This window comes from Plecotus auritus (genome assembly GCF_963455305.1).
Source record: "Plecotus auritus genome assembly, chromosome: X".
Lineage (NCBI taxonomy): Eukaryota > Metazoa > Chordata > Mammalia > Chiroptera > Vespertilionidae > Plecotus > Plecotus auritus.
Genome location: NC_137784.1, coordinates 36,977,300 through 36,996,821, shown reverse-complemented (window position 1 = coordinate 36,996,821; position 19,522 = coordinate 36,977,300). Strand labels below are relative to the sequence as shown.

At 38.6% G+C, this 19,522-nt stretch overlaps 1 protein-coding gene across 1 annotated transcript in view; it reads left to right on the top strand.

The window, feature by feature from the left end:
- The window catches only part of SH3BGRL (SH3 domain binding glutamate rich protein like), a 145,876-nt gene that overhangs the window by 113,989 nt on the left and 12,365 nt on the right, over window positions 1–19,522 (top strand). The window contains exons 2-3 of the mRNA XM_080653501.1: window positions 5,833–6,018; window positions 11,143–11,223. Coding sequence (XP_080509627.1) covers window positions 5,833–6,018; window positions 11,143–11,223 — 267 coding nt within the window. The remainder of the gene's footprint in view (window positions 1–5,832; window positions 6,019–11,142; window positions 11,224–19,522) is intronic.

Below are 19,522 nucleotides of genomic sequence, written 5' to 3'. Positions count from 1 at the left end.
TTATTGATTTGCAGATATTGTACCATCCTTGCATCCCCGGGATAAATCCTATTTGGTAATGGTGTATGATCTTTCTGATGCAGTGCTGGATCTGATTTGCTAGAATTTTGTTGAGGATTTTGGCATCTATGTTCATGAGGGATATTGGCCTGTAATTCTCTTTTCTTTGTGTTTTCTTTATCTGGTATTGGCATTAGGGTAATGCTGGCTTCATAGAATGAGCTTGGAAGTGTTCCTTCCTCTTGAATTTTTTGCAATAGTCTGAGGAGGAGATGTTTTAGTTCTTCTTTGAATGTTTGGTAAAACTCCCCTGTGAAGCCATCTGGCCCTGGGTTTTTGTTTACTGGAAGCTTTTTGATGACTCTTTCAATTTCCATAGTTATCAGCCTATTAAGATTTTTAGATTCTTCCTGATTGAGTTTTGGAAGATTGTATTATTCTCAGAATATCTCCATTTCCTCTAGGTTGTCTAGTTTGTTGGAATAGAGTTGTTCATGGTATTTTTTTTTTTTTTTACAATCTTTTGTATTTCTGTGGGGTCTGTTGTTATTTTGCCTCTTTCATTTCTGGATGAAACTACACCACCAACTTACACCATACACAAAAATAAACTCAAAATGGTTAAATGACTTAAACATAAGATGGGAAACCATAAAAATCTTAGAGGAATCCACAGGCGGCAAAATCTCAGACATATGCTGAAGCAATATCTTTACCAACACAGCTCCTAGGGCATTGGAAACTAAACAGAAAATAAACAAATGGGACTATATCAAAATTAAAAGCTTCTGCACAGCAAAAGAAACCATCAACAAAACAACAAGAAAGCCCACTGCATGAGAGAACATATTTGCCAATGTTATCTCCGATAAGGGTTTAATCTCCAACATTTACAGGGACTCATACAACTTAATAAAAGGAAGATAAACCAATGAAAAAATGGGCAATGGACCTAAATAGATACTTTTTGAAAGAGGACTTACAGAAGGCCTAGAGACATATGAAAACTTGCTCAAAGTCACTAATCATGTGAGAGATGCAAATCAAAACGATAATGAGGTACCATCTTACACCTGTCAGAATGGCTATCATCAACAAATGAACAAATGACAAGTGCTGGTGAGGATGCAGAGAAAAAGGAACCCTTCTTCACTGCTGGTGGGAATGCAGACTGGTGCAGCCACTGTGAAGAACAGTAAGGAGTTTCTTCAAAAAACTAAAAATGGAACTCCTATTTGACCCAGTGATCTCACTTCCAGGAATATATCCCAAGAAAACAGAACACCAATCAAAAGAATATATGCACCCCTATGTTCATAGCAACACAATTTACCATAGCTAAGATTTGGAAACAGCCGAAGTGCCCATCAGCAGATGAGTGGATTAGAAAACTGAGGTACATTACACAATGGAATACTATGCTGTTGTAAAAAGGAAGGAACTCCTACCATTTACAACAGCATGGATGGACCTGGAGAGCATTATACTAAATGAAATAAGTCAGAGAAAGATAAATATAACATGATTTCACTCATTTGTGGAATATAATGAACAACATAAACTGATGAACAAAAAGAGATCCAGAGACAGAGAAGCATCGATCAGACTGTCAAACCTCAGAGGGAAGGCAGGGGAGGGTGGAGGAAGGCGGAGAGATCAACCAAAGGACTTGTATGCATGCGTATAAGCATAACCAATGGACACAGGTATTAGGGGGTGAGGGCACAAGCGGGAAGGTTGGGGGTAATGGGAGGATAAGGACACATATGTAATACCTTAGTCAATAAAGAAAAAAATAAAACGAGATAAAACGCCACCTTTATTAAATGTTTTATGGTAGATTGGCACTTTATGAAAATGAATTGTTTTCCCAATTGAAGCATGGTTATTAAAATTTCGGTGATCCATTGAAAGTTGAATATTCACACTGGACCATTTTAAAGCACATACAGATACCTTGTCAGTTTCCTTCATTTAAAATAAATTTATTTTACCCTTGTCATGACAGACAAGAAGCTTACTGAGGCTAGCTGGAAAGTAACTGTTCCCTCTAGGTAACATTCCTCAGTAGCCCTGCTCTGTATCTTTGGAGGGAAGGATACCTTGAATTTCAAACCCAGACATGTGAGAAGAAATACTGGGCATTCATTGGGTAGAGGTGAGCAGTATGATTTGCTCTTTGAAGAAAATTGGTTTGAATTTCTGGACAGTGCCATTGTCTACTTGGAAGAGCAAATTATTTTTTCTGTAGAAAATTTAAACTGTATTCCTTAGTAAACCCTTGTGATACCCATTCTTAATTGTTCTTACATTTTATGATTTTCAGTCACCTGTGTTGACTGTGTCCCTTTATTTTAAGTCCCATTGGGAAATTAGGAAATTAGCACCACCTGAAGCCCCTTTATCAAGATATGTTGTGGTGAACATGTGCTTGTAGGTGTATAACAAAGCAATAACTCTTTAGATATAAAATATGCCTTGTTAGAAATAAATTTGCTCTTTGAAATTTTGGACTTACAGATTTGACCAAGTTAGGAAACATTTTTTAACATTCCCCGAAGATTCAAAACAACAAATGTTCACATTTGACAGGACAGAACCTACTAAAAAGTGTTATTATGGTCCATTCTCTTCAGCCTTATGGAGGCGTAGAGCATTATAGGAAGTATGTGTACTTATTGTCATGTAGTTCCAGAGCATGGGAGAAATACTTGTGGTCCAGAGATGATGGCTGGAGAGTAAAGATATCAGTGAAGTTATACTACAGTGCCCAGTGATAACAAGCCTGGCCACCATCTTAACTCAGCAGAGAGAACACTGCTCTCAATGTAGTAAGCATTCACTAAGGTAAGAAGGCTTCAGAGTCATTTATCTTAAAGGTCTTCTGTCCTTTTTCTCACACATACATGACAGATGACTTTAACCCAGGGCCACGTATAATTTTTAGCATGTTAGCTAAATGTTACCTCTTCATTAATTTAAAATTATCTGTTGCAAATGGCAAGTGACTCAAAGTACCATATTTAGGGGCATCTTTATACCTACTTAAGTTTGCAAATATGCAAATAATAGATAAATTACTTGATAACATTTCTAACTGAACACTTCCTGTTGTGTCATGGAGATTAAAAACCACTGATTTAACTGAACCTTCTATCAAGCTTCTGGTCCAGAAATTTTCAACCTTTCATCTCAGGACACACATATACTTATTACTAAAATTATCTGGCACACCAAAATATATATTCTTTGCCAATCTGACAAAAATGGGTATAATTTTGATTCATTAACACCAGGTGGCAATTGTTGTGTTGGCTGTTGTCATTTTTTTTTTTTATTTGACAATCTAAGGGAAAAGAAGTAAGGGCCTCTGACTAAATAGATATTCCATGTTTTAAAAATTCTTGTGGCACACCAGGTGAAAATCACTGGTCTAGTCCAGCGGTCGGCAAACTGCGGCTTGCAAGCCACATGCGACTCGCAAGCCGCAGTTTGCTGCTCTGTTGACTAATGAGTTTGCCGACCACTGTCATATACTACCCTTTACCTCTTTGCACACAGTATGCCACAATTGCCTAATCCTCACAGCTTCCAACTACATAGTAACATTTAGTCTAGTCCAATGGTCAGCAAACTCATTAGTCAACAGAGCGGCAAACCACGGCTCACGAGCCTCAGGTGGCTTGCGAGCCGTGGTTTGCCGACCACTGGTCTAGTCCATTAGACATTCACTCCTGATTATTTGACTTTTATACTGATTTTTATCAAAATTAAAAAAGGAGTATATGTTATATTTAGAACTGGAAGTTTGATTTTATAAGCTAACTAGAGGCCTGGTGCATGAAATTCGTGCACGGGGGCGGTGTCCCTCAGCCCAGCCTACACCCTCTCCAATCTGGGACCCCTTGAGGGGTGTCCAACTGCCCGTTTAGGCCCAATCCTGGTGGACATTCCTCTCACAATCCAGGACTGCTGGCTCCCAACCGCTTGCCTGCCTGCCTGCTTCATTGCCCCTAACCGCTTCTGCCTGCCAGCCTAATGACCCCCTAACCACTCCCCTGCCAGCCTGATTGACACCTGACTGCTCCCCTGCTGGCCCGATTGCCTCTAACTGCCCTCCCCTGCAGGCCTGGTCACCCCCAGCTGCCCTCCCCTGCAGGCCTTGTCCCTCCCAATGGTCCTCCCCTGCTGGCCTGGTCACCCCTAACTGTCCTCTCCTGCAGGCCTGGTTGCCCCCAACTGCCCTCCCCTGCTGGCCTGGTCACCCCAACTGCCCTCTCTTGCCAGCCTGGTTGCTCCCAACTGCCCTCCCCTGCAGGCCTGCTCCCCGCAACTGCCCTCCCCTGCAGGCCTTGTCCCCCCAACTGCCCTCACTTGCAGGCCTGTTCCTCCTCAACTGCCCTCCCCTGCAGGCCTTGTTCCTCCCAACTGCCCTCCCCTGCAGGTATGGTCCCTCCCAACTGCCCTCCCCTGCAGGTCTGGTCCCCCCAACTGCCTTTCCCTGCTGGCCTGATCGCCCACAACTGCCCTCCCCTGCTCACCATCTTGTGGCAGCTATCTTTGACTACATGGGGGCGGCCATATTGTGTGTTGGAGTGATGGTCAATTTTCATATTACCTCTTTATTATATAGAATAAGAAAATATGATTCCTGTTGGAAAAATTAGTGATCTTTAAAGAAGGGCATTCTATACTCTGATCTAAATAGCCTATGGAAATTTCAGTTCTTATTGGGAGAAATTGAGAATTTTCTCTCTGGAGTTACATGATGAGAGAGAAAATTACTTACACACAAGCAAGTTAGAAGGACAAATATACAAATCTCTGTGTGTGGGGGGGGGGGATATGTGAATCCATAAAGGACTTGACTGTATGGAAGCTTTATTATTTTGTATTTTTATTTCCATTGGGAGGACTGCTTCTTTTGATTTTATTTTTCTGATTATTCTACTCCATGTTTTTTTTTAATGTGACTCCATGAATAATTTTTTTTTATTATGCTCTGCACCTCAGAAATGTTAAGTAAGAGTTTTAAATTTGAACAAATTACCATAGAAGTGTGAATTAACATTCTAAAATAAATGCATATTAGAGGAGAAGCCTAACTAAATAGTATTAATTTTACTATTTTAAAACTCTCTTTTAGGTATGATTAGGAAACAAAATAATTATCTCTACCTGTAACCTAGCTGAAGAAGTAGCACAGATATACATGAAAGATCCCTTAGCAACACATGTTAATGACTAATGAGTGGTACATGTATATTCCAGACTTAGTATACAAGGAGACTTAGGTCATATCTTCTTATTCAGTTTCTGTTGTATACAATGAACATTGAAGCATAGAATGACTCTGAGGCTTGTGACATTCTCAAGGAACTATTTATTTCTGTTCATTATATGATGCTTAAGATAGGTAGTAGACTTGGATTGTTTGTGAAGTCTTTCAACAAGGGCTGAAACTAAGAAAGGCTTTTAGATAATCAGAAAATCAAAGCTTCCTACTACTTACACTTTTGCATTAACTGCATTTTAGGTTATTGATATGCATCAGCTAGCCTTACTTTTGCTCATTAGATGTGGGAAATTTTCTAGGAAAAGAAAAAGTCAGGTTGATAAAAGGATCTGTCACCTGAAAGCTCTTCAATCCACTTGTGAAACATTGTTAGCAACAAAATAATAAAGCGGGAAAACCATGTATCTTCTGTGAAACCACAAATATTGATACATGTCTGAATTTATTTATGCTAGTTCATAAACACTGACATTTGTTAAATTTGAAAATAATTGCTTTTTGTTCAGTAATATAGTTTGTTGTCCTTTGGGTCCTAGATTAAGAAGAAACAGCAAGATGTGCTTGGTTTTTTAGAAGCTAACAAAATAGGATTTGAAGAAAAAGATATTGCTGCCAATGAAGAAAATCGGAAGTGGATGAGAGAAAATGTACCTGCAAATAGTCGACCAGCCACAGGGTACCCCCTACCACCTCAGATTTTCAATGAAAGCCAGTACCGTGGGGTAAGGAATCAATTTAAATACTTGGTACTTGGTGTGTGTTTTTTTTTCAAATGGATTTGCTCAAATCCATCCTATCCATTTCACTCTCTTGCCTAGATATGCATACAATCATTTCTCTTGTTTATTCTTTGCATCCATCCTACGCAGCTGAGGTATTTTGCCTATGACTAGGAGGTAAATGAGTCACCCATCAAAATTACCTGTAAATGTAGAAATACAGATTTTCGACATATAATTTTACATTTCTTCATCCCAATTCCAACCAGAGCAATTATATTAATGTTTCTAGTATATCCATGAAGGAGTCTCTGAAAAGAGGTCAGCAGTTTGACTTATTTAGATTAACATTAGTTTTTTAAAAAGAGGAATGTCTTATTTTCTGCTTGAAACTAGTAATACTTTTATTTTGGTATCATTAATGAATTTTGTTAAAATTTTAATTCAGCTCATTGAACTTATGTGAGAAAATATTTTTCTTTTTTCTTTTTCTTTGCTTTGTGACTGGTGCTTTCAAGTATGCTATTTTGTTTAGTCTTCATTTAAACCATGGAGCATTTTCCTTAATACTTTATTCATTGTATATTCACGTACCATTTATAGTTTATGGCTATTCTAGGCAGCACAATGGCAAGTAGAAATCTAAATAAGACACAGCCTCTTCTCTTAAGGAGCTGATTAGGAGTGGGGTGTGGGAAGAATCATACATACCTGAAACAATCAGAGAATAGTTATGATGTCATGGTAGAGAAAACATAAGTAAGGGCTATAAGAAATTCCAATAGAGAACTGTTTGCATTGCTATATCCTCAGAATTAGCATTACTGAAGAACAGATATTTTTAGAGCCAGCGATCCATATCTTCTAGCTCATAGCTTTATATAGGAGTGAGGCAGACACTTTTTGGTGGGAATCTTTTCATGGACCAATTCAAACCATATAAGGGATGAGTGTGACAAACTTGAGAAGTTCATTGGCACAGATGAGTTTGTGAATTTAATTAGTCACTTCTGAGGAGGGGTCCTAAAAATTTCATCTGTTGCTGCAAATATAGCCAATGTGTAAAGACAAACTACAGATAAGGAAAGGGCAAGTATGCTATCCATTTAGATATTGAAATCTCACTTCCTCTATATTTGAAATTTCTGAAAATTGGTGAGTTAGAGTGGTTGGAAGAGGCCTCAGGGGTCATACAGTCCAATCTAAGCCAGCATGTATTTTCTTAACCTCTCATTTTTAAAGCAGACATTTCAATTTGTTTGACTTTTGAAAACAAACATATTTTGGGTTATAAGGGTAACATTTGAGAAACCACATTTACCTGGTTTATTTCTCCTTGTGAAGCCACACTGCAAGGGAAGGGAGTATGTTATGGAAATAAGGCAAGAATCACTGAGAAATGGGAAGATGGAAAAGAAGGGACAAGAGGGTGAGACTGAACCAAATGCTTAAACATTTCTTATTGGAAAAGGAATCCAACTTCTAGTGAGTATTTGCTATGTGCCAGGCACTGAGTTGGGAGTTTAAAAACAATAAGAATGAATATTTGTCCCTATACAGACACTTAGAAGAGTATATAGCAACCTTTCATACAAAAAATGTTGCATCTCATCTATTGTGCTAAGTGTTTTGTGCGTATTATATCTGTCAGTTCTCATATTAATCCCCTGACATAGGTAATTGTTCTTATTCTATAGATGAAGAAATAGAGGCCTAGAAGAGTTTAACTGACTTCCTAAATTACACAATAAGTGATGAAACTAGGATTTAAATCTAGATATACCTTACTCTGAAGCTCTTACACTTTCTATTAAGTCACTGCATTGTTCATTTCCTTGTGTATTCAAAGTTTTCATTTTCATTCCTGTCTTGTTCCATTATGTGGTGGGTCTGACCACAGCAAATTACATGTTCTAATTACATGCCAACTGGCTGCCTATTAGGTTTGGCTGATAATAGGATGTACTAGTTTGAAGAATGGAGGGCAGGAGGAGAGGAAAAACCAAAGTATACCACTCCTTTCTATCTGGATGATCCATGACAGTGACTGAATCTCCTTTATGGTACCAGCTGTACCAGGTACCCCAACTCCTGGGTCCTGTAATATCACCCTCTTTACTCTTTCATTTTGCCCTGGATTTGGTAGCAGCTTCCTGTTGTTTGCTAATCTCTGGGTTGTCTCACCATCACCTGTTTGCCTTTCAGATTTTAATCTCTTCTAAGTAGTTCTTCATATTAAATTGCCTGTTTTAACTATCTCAATGTTTCTCAATCTTGGCACTACTGACATTTGGGTTGGGCAATTCTTTGTTGTGGGTGACTGCTCTGCACATTGTAGGATGTTTAGCAGCAACCCAGCCTTCTATCCTTGAATTCCAGTAGCACCCTCACAGTTGTGAAAACATCTCTCCAGACTTTGCCAGATGTCTCTGTGGGAAAAATTACCCCTGTTGAGAAACACTGAACTATGGTAGCTTAGGTTTTTATTTCCAGACTAGAATGTGACTGAAACAACTACCCTATCTATATATACATGAGACTCTGATATAAAAGATACAAAATTTATAAAGTAAGCTTTGCTCTGAAAGATCTATGTTTCTATATGAAGAACTAAAACACATTTCCATGAAATCCTATCTAATAAGAGTAATATGCAAATTGACTGTACCTCTGCCACACCCACAAGCCATGCCCACCAGCCAATCAGGAGCAAGTATGCAAATTAACCCAACCAAGATGGCTGCAGCCATGGAGCGAGCAGGAGGCTTGGGTTTCCCCGGTAATGGAGGAAGACAAGCTTTCCGCACACCCTGGCCGGCCTAGGCCTCCACTCAAGGCTACAAAGTTTTAATTATAGAAGATAAATAAATCCCAGATACCAGGGCCTCCACTTGGGTTGCTGGGGGGCATGGCCGCCCTGCAAACCACCACAGGACCCTCGCCCAGGCCACCCCATTCCCCAAGGGAACCCCCACCCTGATACAGGACACCCTTCAGGGCAAACCAGCTGGCCCCCACCTGTGCACCAGGCCTCTATCCTATCTAATAAAAGAGTAATATGAGAATTAACTATCACTCCAACACACAAGATGGCTGCCCCCATGTGGACACAAGATGGCCACCATAAGATGGCCAGCAGGGGAGGGCAGTTAGGGGCAAACAGGCTGGCAGGGGAGCAGTTAGGCATCAATCAGGCTGGCAGGGGAGTGGTTAGGGGGTGATCAGGCTGGCAAGCAGAAGTGGTTAGGAGCAATCAGGAAGGCAGGCAGGTGAGCAGTTGGGAGCCAGCAGTCCTGGGTTGTGAGAGGGATCCCAGATTGGAGAGGGTGCAGGCTGGGATGAGGGACACACACCCCTGTTCATGAATTTCGTGCACTGGGCCTCTAGTAATAAATAATATTATACCAACAGATGGTATAATACATTCTGTATTAATGTTATTGGAATCTCAGATATTTAAATAAATTATATTTATTTTTTCTCAAGAGAATTCCTATATAAGAAGCATACTATATCACAGTCTGTTTTGTTTACTCTTATATTCTTAGCACCAAGAATAGTGATTGGAATGTAGTAGCTGCTCAATATATATTTGCTGACCAAATTATTTAATCTGGCTTAATTGAGAAACTAGTGTTCTTTACTTTCAGAGTTACAAACCTGTTTGTGTTTGCTAAGTCCAAGGCCAACAAAGCATAATATACTTTGATACTAACACACTTGAAACAAAGATAAGAGTCCCCTACATAGCATTTTTATCAGATTTCAATAAAGCTGAAGACCTGCTTTCTTTCCCATAATTTTAAAGAATGATATGCATTGTTTTTGTTGCTTTGATGTTAGTAAGAAATATCTCTTGTTAGATTCTTTTAACTAGCATTTTGAGGTTACATCAAAGTGAGTAAGTATAGATATGATCTATATTGTTTGTTTACCTTGAGTAGCTTATAGATCATGTGTCTCAGTATGAAACTGGTATCAAGATCCAGTTAGTTTCACTTTTGAATAGCAAGCTCAAAGAGTATAGGAGGCTCATATATGCCTGTTATTTAGGGTTTATTCCTTTGTCAACATCTAGGGTACACAAAAAGATGATTTGAGTCAATCTTTGTGGAGATACTAGGGCTCTAAACAATTCTGACTATAATCCCTAAATAAGGGAGAAATTCTGATGTATCATGGGGTGGGGCTCAAATTTAGGGTCACTAATGGCTTGAGAGGCTCTCAACTTTATACCTCCAGATTCTTCAGGTACCAAGAACTATACATGCTAGAAAAGAACCCTATAACACTGTAATCTGTTAGTGAGGCGTGAGGCAATCTCTAGAGAAGACAGCAGATTGAGTGTTAATTAAGTCAGTTAAATGCTAAGCTTATCTCTATTTTAAATCAAAATGAACTAAGGTCAGGTATAGATAATGGCTCTGTTTCCAAAGTAGGTGTGTTGGTAACTCCATAGTCAAATTTAGGGTATTTTATTTGTTATTTTCAGAAAATATTTGGTGGCTTAGAGGATGACAGTATAAAGAAAACCCAAACAAATTCAGTCACATGAGGCTTGCTTGGCTCACCAGATAGAAACCTTTTAGTAGCTTGTTTGCTCTTCTGGTCATATTTCATGAAAATCATATTCACTTCCTCCAAAGACAGCACAAATTTAATATTCTTATGGCCCTGGGCATATCTAGAAAATATATGGTTTACCATATGCTCTGAGGACACCTCTACCTAATAAATAATAGAACAAAAATAATGGGAAACTGGAACAACAAATTCACGTCAGAATAAATAAACTCTTACTTGTAAACTGCTTTGGGCTGTGGAGATTGCTGCTTGCCCAAAGACAGATTTCAATTCTGTGTGATGTGGAATAAGCCATTTTGCAGTTTCTGCCCAACAGAACAGCATATCTTCTATCTACATTAAATGAGAGCCAATAAACCTTGCCTCTTTATTATCCTTTCCATAATTCTAGCATTATGGAAGTTAGTTAGCCTGCTGCCACCACAGAGGTTGACTAGTCAAGCCATTTTAAATAAATGTCCTATTTTTCTTCCCTTTTATTCTATTTTTTTTTTTGGTTGCATATTGCTAATTCTTCTTACCTTTTTTTTTTTTTCCACCGAGGACTATGATGCCTTCTTTGAAGCCAGAGAAAATAATGCAGTATATGCTTTTTTAGGCTTGACAGCCCCACCAGGTTCAAAGGTATGATTTTTCTGCTTTATAAGCCACTTTATTGCTGCTGAGCTATTTTAATTGTAAGATTTCTACCTTTATTAAATACTCAGATTAAGCCCAAGGCCAGACAACATAATTGAAAGGAAATGTTCCTGCTCTGCATGCACTTAATCCCTAGTAAGGCAGTCAAATACTTGTAGGTAATTTTCGGTCTCTCTCTTGCATCCTTTAAGATTAAGCCATTAGCCATTACTTTGAATTCTTTATCTGAAAAATTGCTTTCCTCCATTTAATTTAGTTCCTTTTCTGTAGATTCTCCTTTTATTTCATTTGGAGGTTGTTTCTTTATCTCCTCGTTTTAGCAGTCCAGTGGTCCAGGGTGCTGGGTGAGGCCAGCCAGGTCAAGGAGGCAGGTCCGTGTGTCTGAGAGTTTCAGGTCTCAGCTATGGGACCAGAGCCAAGGTGGCCAGGCTAGTTGTCCATGTTTTCCTTGCCAGGCACAATGATTCTTGATGGTAGGTTCATGGATCTGGGGATGTTTTGTCATGGTGGTAGGTCCAGGAGCACCACACCAAGGCACATTTAATCTTAAAGGATGCAAACCCACACCAAGACACATCATAATTAAAATGGAAAACATTAAGTATGTAAGAAGTAGGTAGAGTGACTTCTTCATCAATCTTCTCAAGGCAGCAAATTTCTCATTAACCCATTTGCAAATAAGTGGTAAGCATTTTAAAGACTCCATTATTCCAACTGCCATTCATGGTTCTACATTGCCATAAAGTGTCTTAGTTCATAGTAATCTTGGCAGCATCTATTATCTTTGTGTGAGGTAACTGTTAGAGTCATCCATTCAAATTAACTGAGGACATTTGAGTTTCCAAACTGGTCACAAAATTGCTGGCTAAATTTGGATCTTTTCCTCTGCCAACAACAACAACAAAATAATATTTCAAGTTGCAGTGTTCCCATGAAGACCATATAAAGAAAAGAATAAAAAATTAAATTGCCTATATAATGAAATGTCTCAGAACTATGGACTTTAAATATACCTTTGTCAGGTCCAGTGGGAAGGAGAAGTCAATGCAGGGTAAGGATTAAAAAGTAAAATAAAAATAAGTAAATAGGGCACACCTGGCCACTCTACCCCCTTGAAAATAAGAGTGCCCTGCCTACCAGGAGGCCTTAAGGAGCAGCAAGTCCAGCTAGGCCTACTCCCTTCTTTAGCAGAGGGCCCTGCCCACCCTGCCCCCTAAAGGAGTTGACTGCCTGGCCCTTGACTAGAGATGAACTTGGCTGCCCAGCCCCCTTGATGATTGGAGTGCCCTACCCACCCCCACATCTTGAGGAGTGGTATGTGTGGCCTACACCAACTCCTGATATGCAGTGCATGTGGTCTGCTTCACCAACTAGACATGCAGCCAGCCTGGATGCACAGAATTGTTGCCCCATTCTGGCATGCCAGACCTGGAACCCCTGGACAACAGGCCCCAGTGACTTGAAGTGGTGCTCCTGGACCTGCCACCATGACAAAACATCCCCAGATCCATGAACCTACCATCAAGAATCATTGTGCCTGGCAAGGAAAACATGGACAACTAGCCTGGCCACCTTGGCTCTGGTCCCATAGCTGAGACCTGAAACTCTCAGACACACGGACCTGCCTCCTTGACCTGGCTGGCCTCACCCAGCACCCTGGACCACTGGACTGCTAAAATGAGGAGATAAAGAAACAACCTCCAAATGAAATAAAAGGAGAATCTACAGAAAAGGAACTAAATTAAATGGAGGAAAACATTTTTTCAGATAAAGAATTCAAAGTAATGGCTATAAGGGTGTTCAAACAACTTAGTGAGAACTACAAGGAACTTAATGGTAACTATTAGATACTTAATGAGAACTACACCAGCATGAAAAGAAGGATGAAACCATGAATAAGACTCAAACAGAAATGAAAAATGATATAACTACAATAAAGAATGCCCTGGAAGAAATCAACAGTTAGAAGCTGAGGACTGGATCAACAAATTATAAAACAAGGTAGGAAACCACCCATTTGGAGTAGCAATTGGTAAAAAAAGGAAAGTTTAAGGGAGCTTTGGGACAACATGAAATGTAACAACATCAGCTTCATGGGGGTACCAGAAAGGAAAGAATCTGAGTGAGGAATAGAGAACCTGTTTGAAGAAAAAATGACATAAAACCTACTCCCTAATCTGGAGAAGGAAAAAGTCACACAAGTCCAGGAAACAAAGAGAGTCCCAATTAAGATGAACCCCCAAAACCCACACCAAGACACATCATAATTAAAATGGAAAACATTAAAAACAAAGAAAGAATCTTAAAGATGCAAGAGAGAGACCGAAAATTGCCTACAAGGGAGCTTCAGACTCTCAGCTGATTTCTCAATATTAACACTTCAGGCCAGAAGGGAGTGGCATGAAGTATACAGTACACAGGAATGAAAATGAAGGGACTGAATCCAAAACTACTCTATCCAGCAAGTGTGTCATTAAGAATTGAATGTGAGATAAAATTCTTTGCAGACAAAAAATGGCAAAAGGAGTTTATTACCACCAATCCAGTATTGCAAGGAATGCTAAAGTACTATTGTAAGAAGGAAGGGGAGAGAGAAAGGGAGAGAGAGAGAGAGAAAAAAAAAGAGAGAGAGGAGGGGGAGAGAACACATGCAAAGAGAATAAAAATAACAACAAATAAGTACCCACCAATCATAACTTTAAATGTAAATGGCCTAAATGCTCTAATCAAAAGATATAGGGTAGTTGAATGGATAAGAAAACATGACCCATATACAAGAGACCCACCTCAGAACAAAAGATTCACTTACAGGATAACAGTGAGGGGATGGAAATTTTTTTCCATGTGAAAGGAAATAGAAAAAATAAAAGCTGGGGTAGCATTATTCATTTCTGACAAAATATACTTCAAAGTGAAAGCCATATCAAGAAATAAGGAAGGACACTTCATAATACTAAAAGGATCAATATAACAAGAGGATATAACTTTGGTAAATGAATATGCATCCAATATAGGAGCACCCAAATATATAAAAAATATTTCTGGAGGATATTAAGGGAGAGATAAACAGCAATACAATCATAATAGGGGTCTTTAACACCCACTGACATCATTGGATAGATCTTGTAGACAAAAAAAAAATCAAAAAAGAAACAGCAAACCTAAAATACACATTTGATTAAATGGATTTAATTGAAATTTACAGAACATTTCACCTCAAAGCTGCAGAATATACATTCTTCTCAAGTGAACATGGGGCATTATTATATATAGGTCACATATTAGGACACAAACAAAGTTTCTAAAAATTCAAGAGGATTTAAATAATAACAAGCATCATCTTTGTTCACAATGGCATGAAACTAGAGATAAACTACGATAAAAACACCCCCAAAACATTCAAACACATGGAGGCTATATAGCATGTTATTAAACAATGAAGTGTTTATCAATGAGATCAAGAAGAAATCAAATCTTCCTGGTAACAAATAAAAATGAACACACAACAACTCAAAACCTATGGGACACAGTGAAAGCAGTCTTGAAAGGGAAGTTCATATCACTACAGGCTTACCTCAAGAAACAAGAAAAAATTTCTAACTATCTTGCTGGGACTGACCAGAAGACCCTAAGTGATGGATGAATGATTACTCTGACACATGTTTCTGTGATAAAGAGGGCTAAGGGACTGCCTGACTAAAGGAAACAGACAGCCCCATTCACCTGCCTCCTTAGGTTTTTATTGTAGCAACAGCTTGAACTAAAATTAACCTCTAGATGCTATCAGCAGGGTAAGTGTCCTTGAGAAAACACATGTATCTGTAGTGTCTTTAAAACAAGGATGTTTTGAAGTCTAAACATAAATATTCCAGCAAAACACCCAGGGCCTCAGACTTGTTTGGAAAAGTCAAGGCAGGGTCTGCTGCTTTCAACAAGAATCCCCTAGAGGTGTTTTACCTTTCAAATAGTCTTTCTTATAGACTTTCCAACCAAGTTCCATGCTTCCCCACACTATATAACCCTACAACTTAAAGAATTAGAAAGAGAACAAAAGAAAAACCCAAAGTAAGGAGAAGGAAAGAAATAATAAATATCAGAGTGGAAATAAATGACATATATACTAAAAAACACACAATATATATCAATGGAAACAAGAGCTGGTTCTTTGAAAGGATAAACAAGATTGATGAACCTTCAGCCAGTATCAACAAGAAACAAAGAGAGAGGAAAAAAACACAAATATATAAAATCAGAAATGAAAAAGTGAAGTTACAACTGACACCACAGAAATATAAAGTATTGTAAGAGAATACTATGAACAATGTGCCAACAAGCTGGACAACCTGGACACAATGGACAAATACTTAGAAAAATACAACATTCCAAAATGCAACCAGGAAGAATGAGATGAGAAAACCTGAATAGGATTATAACTACTGATGAAATTGAAGCAGTAATCAAAAACCTCCAAGCAAACAAAAGCCCTAACATGGATGGCTTCACTGGGGTGTTTTACCAAATATTCAAAGCCAAACTAACCTTAATCAAACTATTCAAAAATAATCCAAGAGAAAGGAACACTTTATAGCTCTTTTCAAGAAGCCAACATAAGCCTAATTCCAAAATCAGATAAAGATACTACAAAGAAAAAAAAATACCAGCCAATATCCCTAATGATCATAGATGCTAAAATACTCAACAAAATATTTCCAAATCAGATCCAGCAATATTTTAAAAAGATAATACACCATGACCAAGTAGGATTTATTCCAGTAATGCAAGGCTGGTGCAATATTTGCAAATCAATAGATGTGTTACCTCACATAAAGAGATTTCAACACAAAAATCATATGATCATATCAATTGATGCAGAAAAATATTTGACCAAATACAACACCCATTTTTAATAAATACACTCAGCAAAGTTGAAATGGAGGGACCATACCTAAACATAATAAAGATCATATATGAGAAACCTATAGCCAACCCCATATTTAATGGGCAAAAACTAAAACCATTTCCCATAAGAACAGAAACAAGACAAGGATATCTGCTTTCATCACTCTTATTAAACATACTACTAGAAGTACTAGCCACTGCAATTAGGCAAGGAGAAAAAATAAAAGACATCCAAATTGGAAAAGAGGAGGTAAAATTATCATTATTAGCAAATGGCATGATATTGTACATAGAAAACCCTAAAGACTCCACCTCCAAAAAAAAGACTCCACCAAAAAACTACTAGATTAAATATATAAATTTGGAAATATAGCAGGATACAAAATTAATACCCAGAAATTGATGGCATTTTTACAGACTAATATTGAACTCTCAGAAAGAGAAAATAAAAAAAAAATCACATTTACCATTGCAATAAAAATTTAAGATACTTGGGAATAAATTTAACCAAGGAGGTAAAATACTTGTACTCAAAAAACTACAGAAGGTTGAATAAAGAGATAGAAGAGGATATAAGCAATGAAAGAATATACCATGTTCATGGATTGATAGAATCAACATCATTAAAATGTCCATACTACCCAAAGCAATCTATAGATTCATTACGATCTCCATTAAAATACCAATATCATATTTCACAGATCTAGAACACACACTCCAAATATTTATATAGAACCAAAAAAAGACCCTGAATAGCCAGCCACAGCAAACTTGAGAAAGAAGAACAAAGTTGGAGTGATCACAATAGCAGATATCAAGCTACACTAGCAATCCACTATAATCAAAACAGTATGGGCCCTAACCAGTTTGGCTCAGCGGATAGAGTGTCGGCCTGCAGACTGAAGGGTCCCGGGTTCGATTCCTGTCAAGGGCATGTACCTTGGTTGCGGGCACATCCCCAGTAGGGAGTGAGTGTGCAGGAGGCAGCTGATTGATGATTCTCTCTCATTGATGTTTCTAACTCTCTATCCCTCTCCCTTCCTCTCTGTAAAAAAATCAATAAAATATATTTTAAAAAATGGTACTTGCACTAGAACAGGAATATAGATCAGTGGAATAGAACAGAGAACCCATAAACCAACCCAAGATATTATGCTGAATTAATATTTACTGAAGGAGGCAAGAGTATACAATGGAGTTAGATGGTATCTTCAGTAAATTATGTTGGGAAAATTGGACAAGTACATGCAAGAATATTTGAAACTATACCACCAATTTACAACATAAATAAGAATAAACTCAAAATGGATAAAATACTTAAATGTATGTCTCAAAACAATGAAAATCCTAGAATGAAACATAGGCGACAAAATATCAGACATTTCACATAGCATAATTTTTACTGATACAATGCCTAAGGCCAGAGAAAAACAAAGGGAAAAAAATAAGCAAATGGGACTACATCAAAATAAGAAGCTTCAGCACAGCAAAAGAAACCATCATTAAACTTAAAACGGAACCCACTGTATGGGAAAACATATTTGCCAATGATACATCTGATAAGGGGTTAATTTCCAAAATATATAAAGTACACATACAACTCAACCAAATGAAGACAAACAATCCAATTAAAAATTGGGCAGAGGACCTAAATAGACAATTCTCCAAAGAGGACATACAAATGGCAAAGAGATAAATGAAAAATGCTCAATGTCACTAATCATCTTATATAATAAAAGGCTAATATGCAAATTGATGGAACGGTGGAACTACCGGTCACTATGATGGAATAGCAGGGGGCAGACGCTCAATGCAGGAGCTGCCCCCTGGTGATCAGTGTGCTCCCACAGGGAGAGTACCACTCAGCCAGAAGCTGGGCTCACAGCTGGTGAGTGCAGAGGCAGTGATGTGAGAGTCTCTCGCCTCCTTAGCAGCACTAAGGATGTCCGACTGACAGCTTAGGCCAGCTACCCCAGGGGAGCCAGCCTAAGCTGTCAGTAGGACATCACCCACAAGGACTCTCAGACTGCGAGAGGGCACAGGCCAGGATGATGGACCACCCCCCCAAGTGCATGAATTTCGTGTACCAGGCTTCTAGTGAGAAATATGCAAATTAAAACCACAATGAGATACTACCTCACACCTGCCAGAATGGCTACTGTAAATCAACAAACAACAAATGCTGGTGAGGATGTAGAGAAAAGGGAACCTGTAGGAATCCTGTTCAGGGTACACTGGATGTTCAAGGCATATTTGCCATACGCAGGTGCAAAATCAAGGACACAGCTATTGTACTGTATGCAATGCTCAGGCATGCCTTTCTGTAGCCCAAGTTTTTCTTTTATTGATAAGGTATTACTTATGTGTCCTTATCCCCTCATTGCCCCATCACCTCCCTGCTCATGCCCTCACCCCCCTGTTGTCTGTGTCGATTTGTTAGGCTTATATGCATGCATGCAAGTCTTTGGTTTATCTCTCCCCCTTACCCCCACCCTCCCCTTCCTTCACTCTGAGGTATGATGGTCTGATTGATGCTTCTGTCTCTGGATCTATTTTTGTTCATAATTTTATGTTGCTCCTTATATTCCACAAATGAGTGAGATCATGTGATATTTATCTTTCTCTGACTGGCTTAGTTTGCTTAGCATAATGCTCTCTAGTTCCATCCATGCTGTTGCAAATGGTAAGAATTCCTTCTTTTTTACACCAGCGTAGTATTCCATTGTGTAGATGTACCACAGGTTTTTTTTTATTATTACAGCAGGATCTTTTTATTGATTAAGATATTACATATGTGTCCTCATTCCCCATTGTCTCCCCCCTTTCATGCCCACAACCCCCTGGTGTCTGTGTCCATTGGTTATGCTTATATGGATGCATACAAGTCCTTTGGTGATCTCTACCCCTTACCCCCACCCTCCCTTACCTTCCCTCTGAGGTTTGATGGTCTGATTGATGCTTCTCTGTCTCTGGATCTGTTTTTGTTCATCAGTTTATATTGTTCATTATAATCCACAAATGAGTGAGATCATGTGATATTTATATTTCTCTACTGACTAATTTCGCTTAGCGTAATGCTCTACAGCTCCATCCATGTTGTTGGCAAATGGTAGGAGTTCCATCCTTTTTACAGCAGCATAGTATTCCATTGTGTAGATGTACCACAGGTTTTTAATCCATTCATCTGCTGATGGGCACTTAGGCTGTTTCCAAATCTTAGATATTGTAAATTGTGCTGCTATGAACTAGGGGTGCATATATCCTTTCTGATTGGTATTTCTAGGTTCTTAGGATATATTCCTAGAAGTGGGATCACTGGGTCAAATGGGAGTTCCATTTTTAGATTTTTGAGGAAACTCCATACTGTTCTCCACAGTGGCTGCAC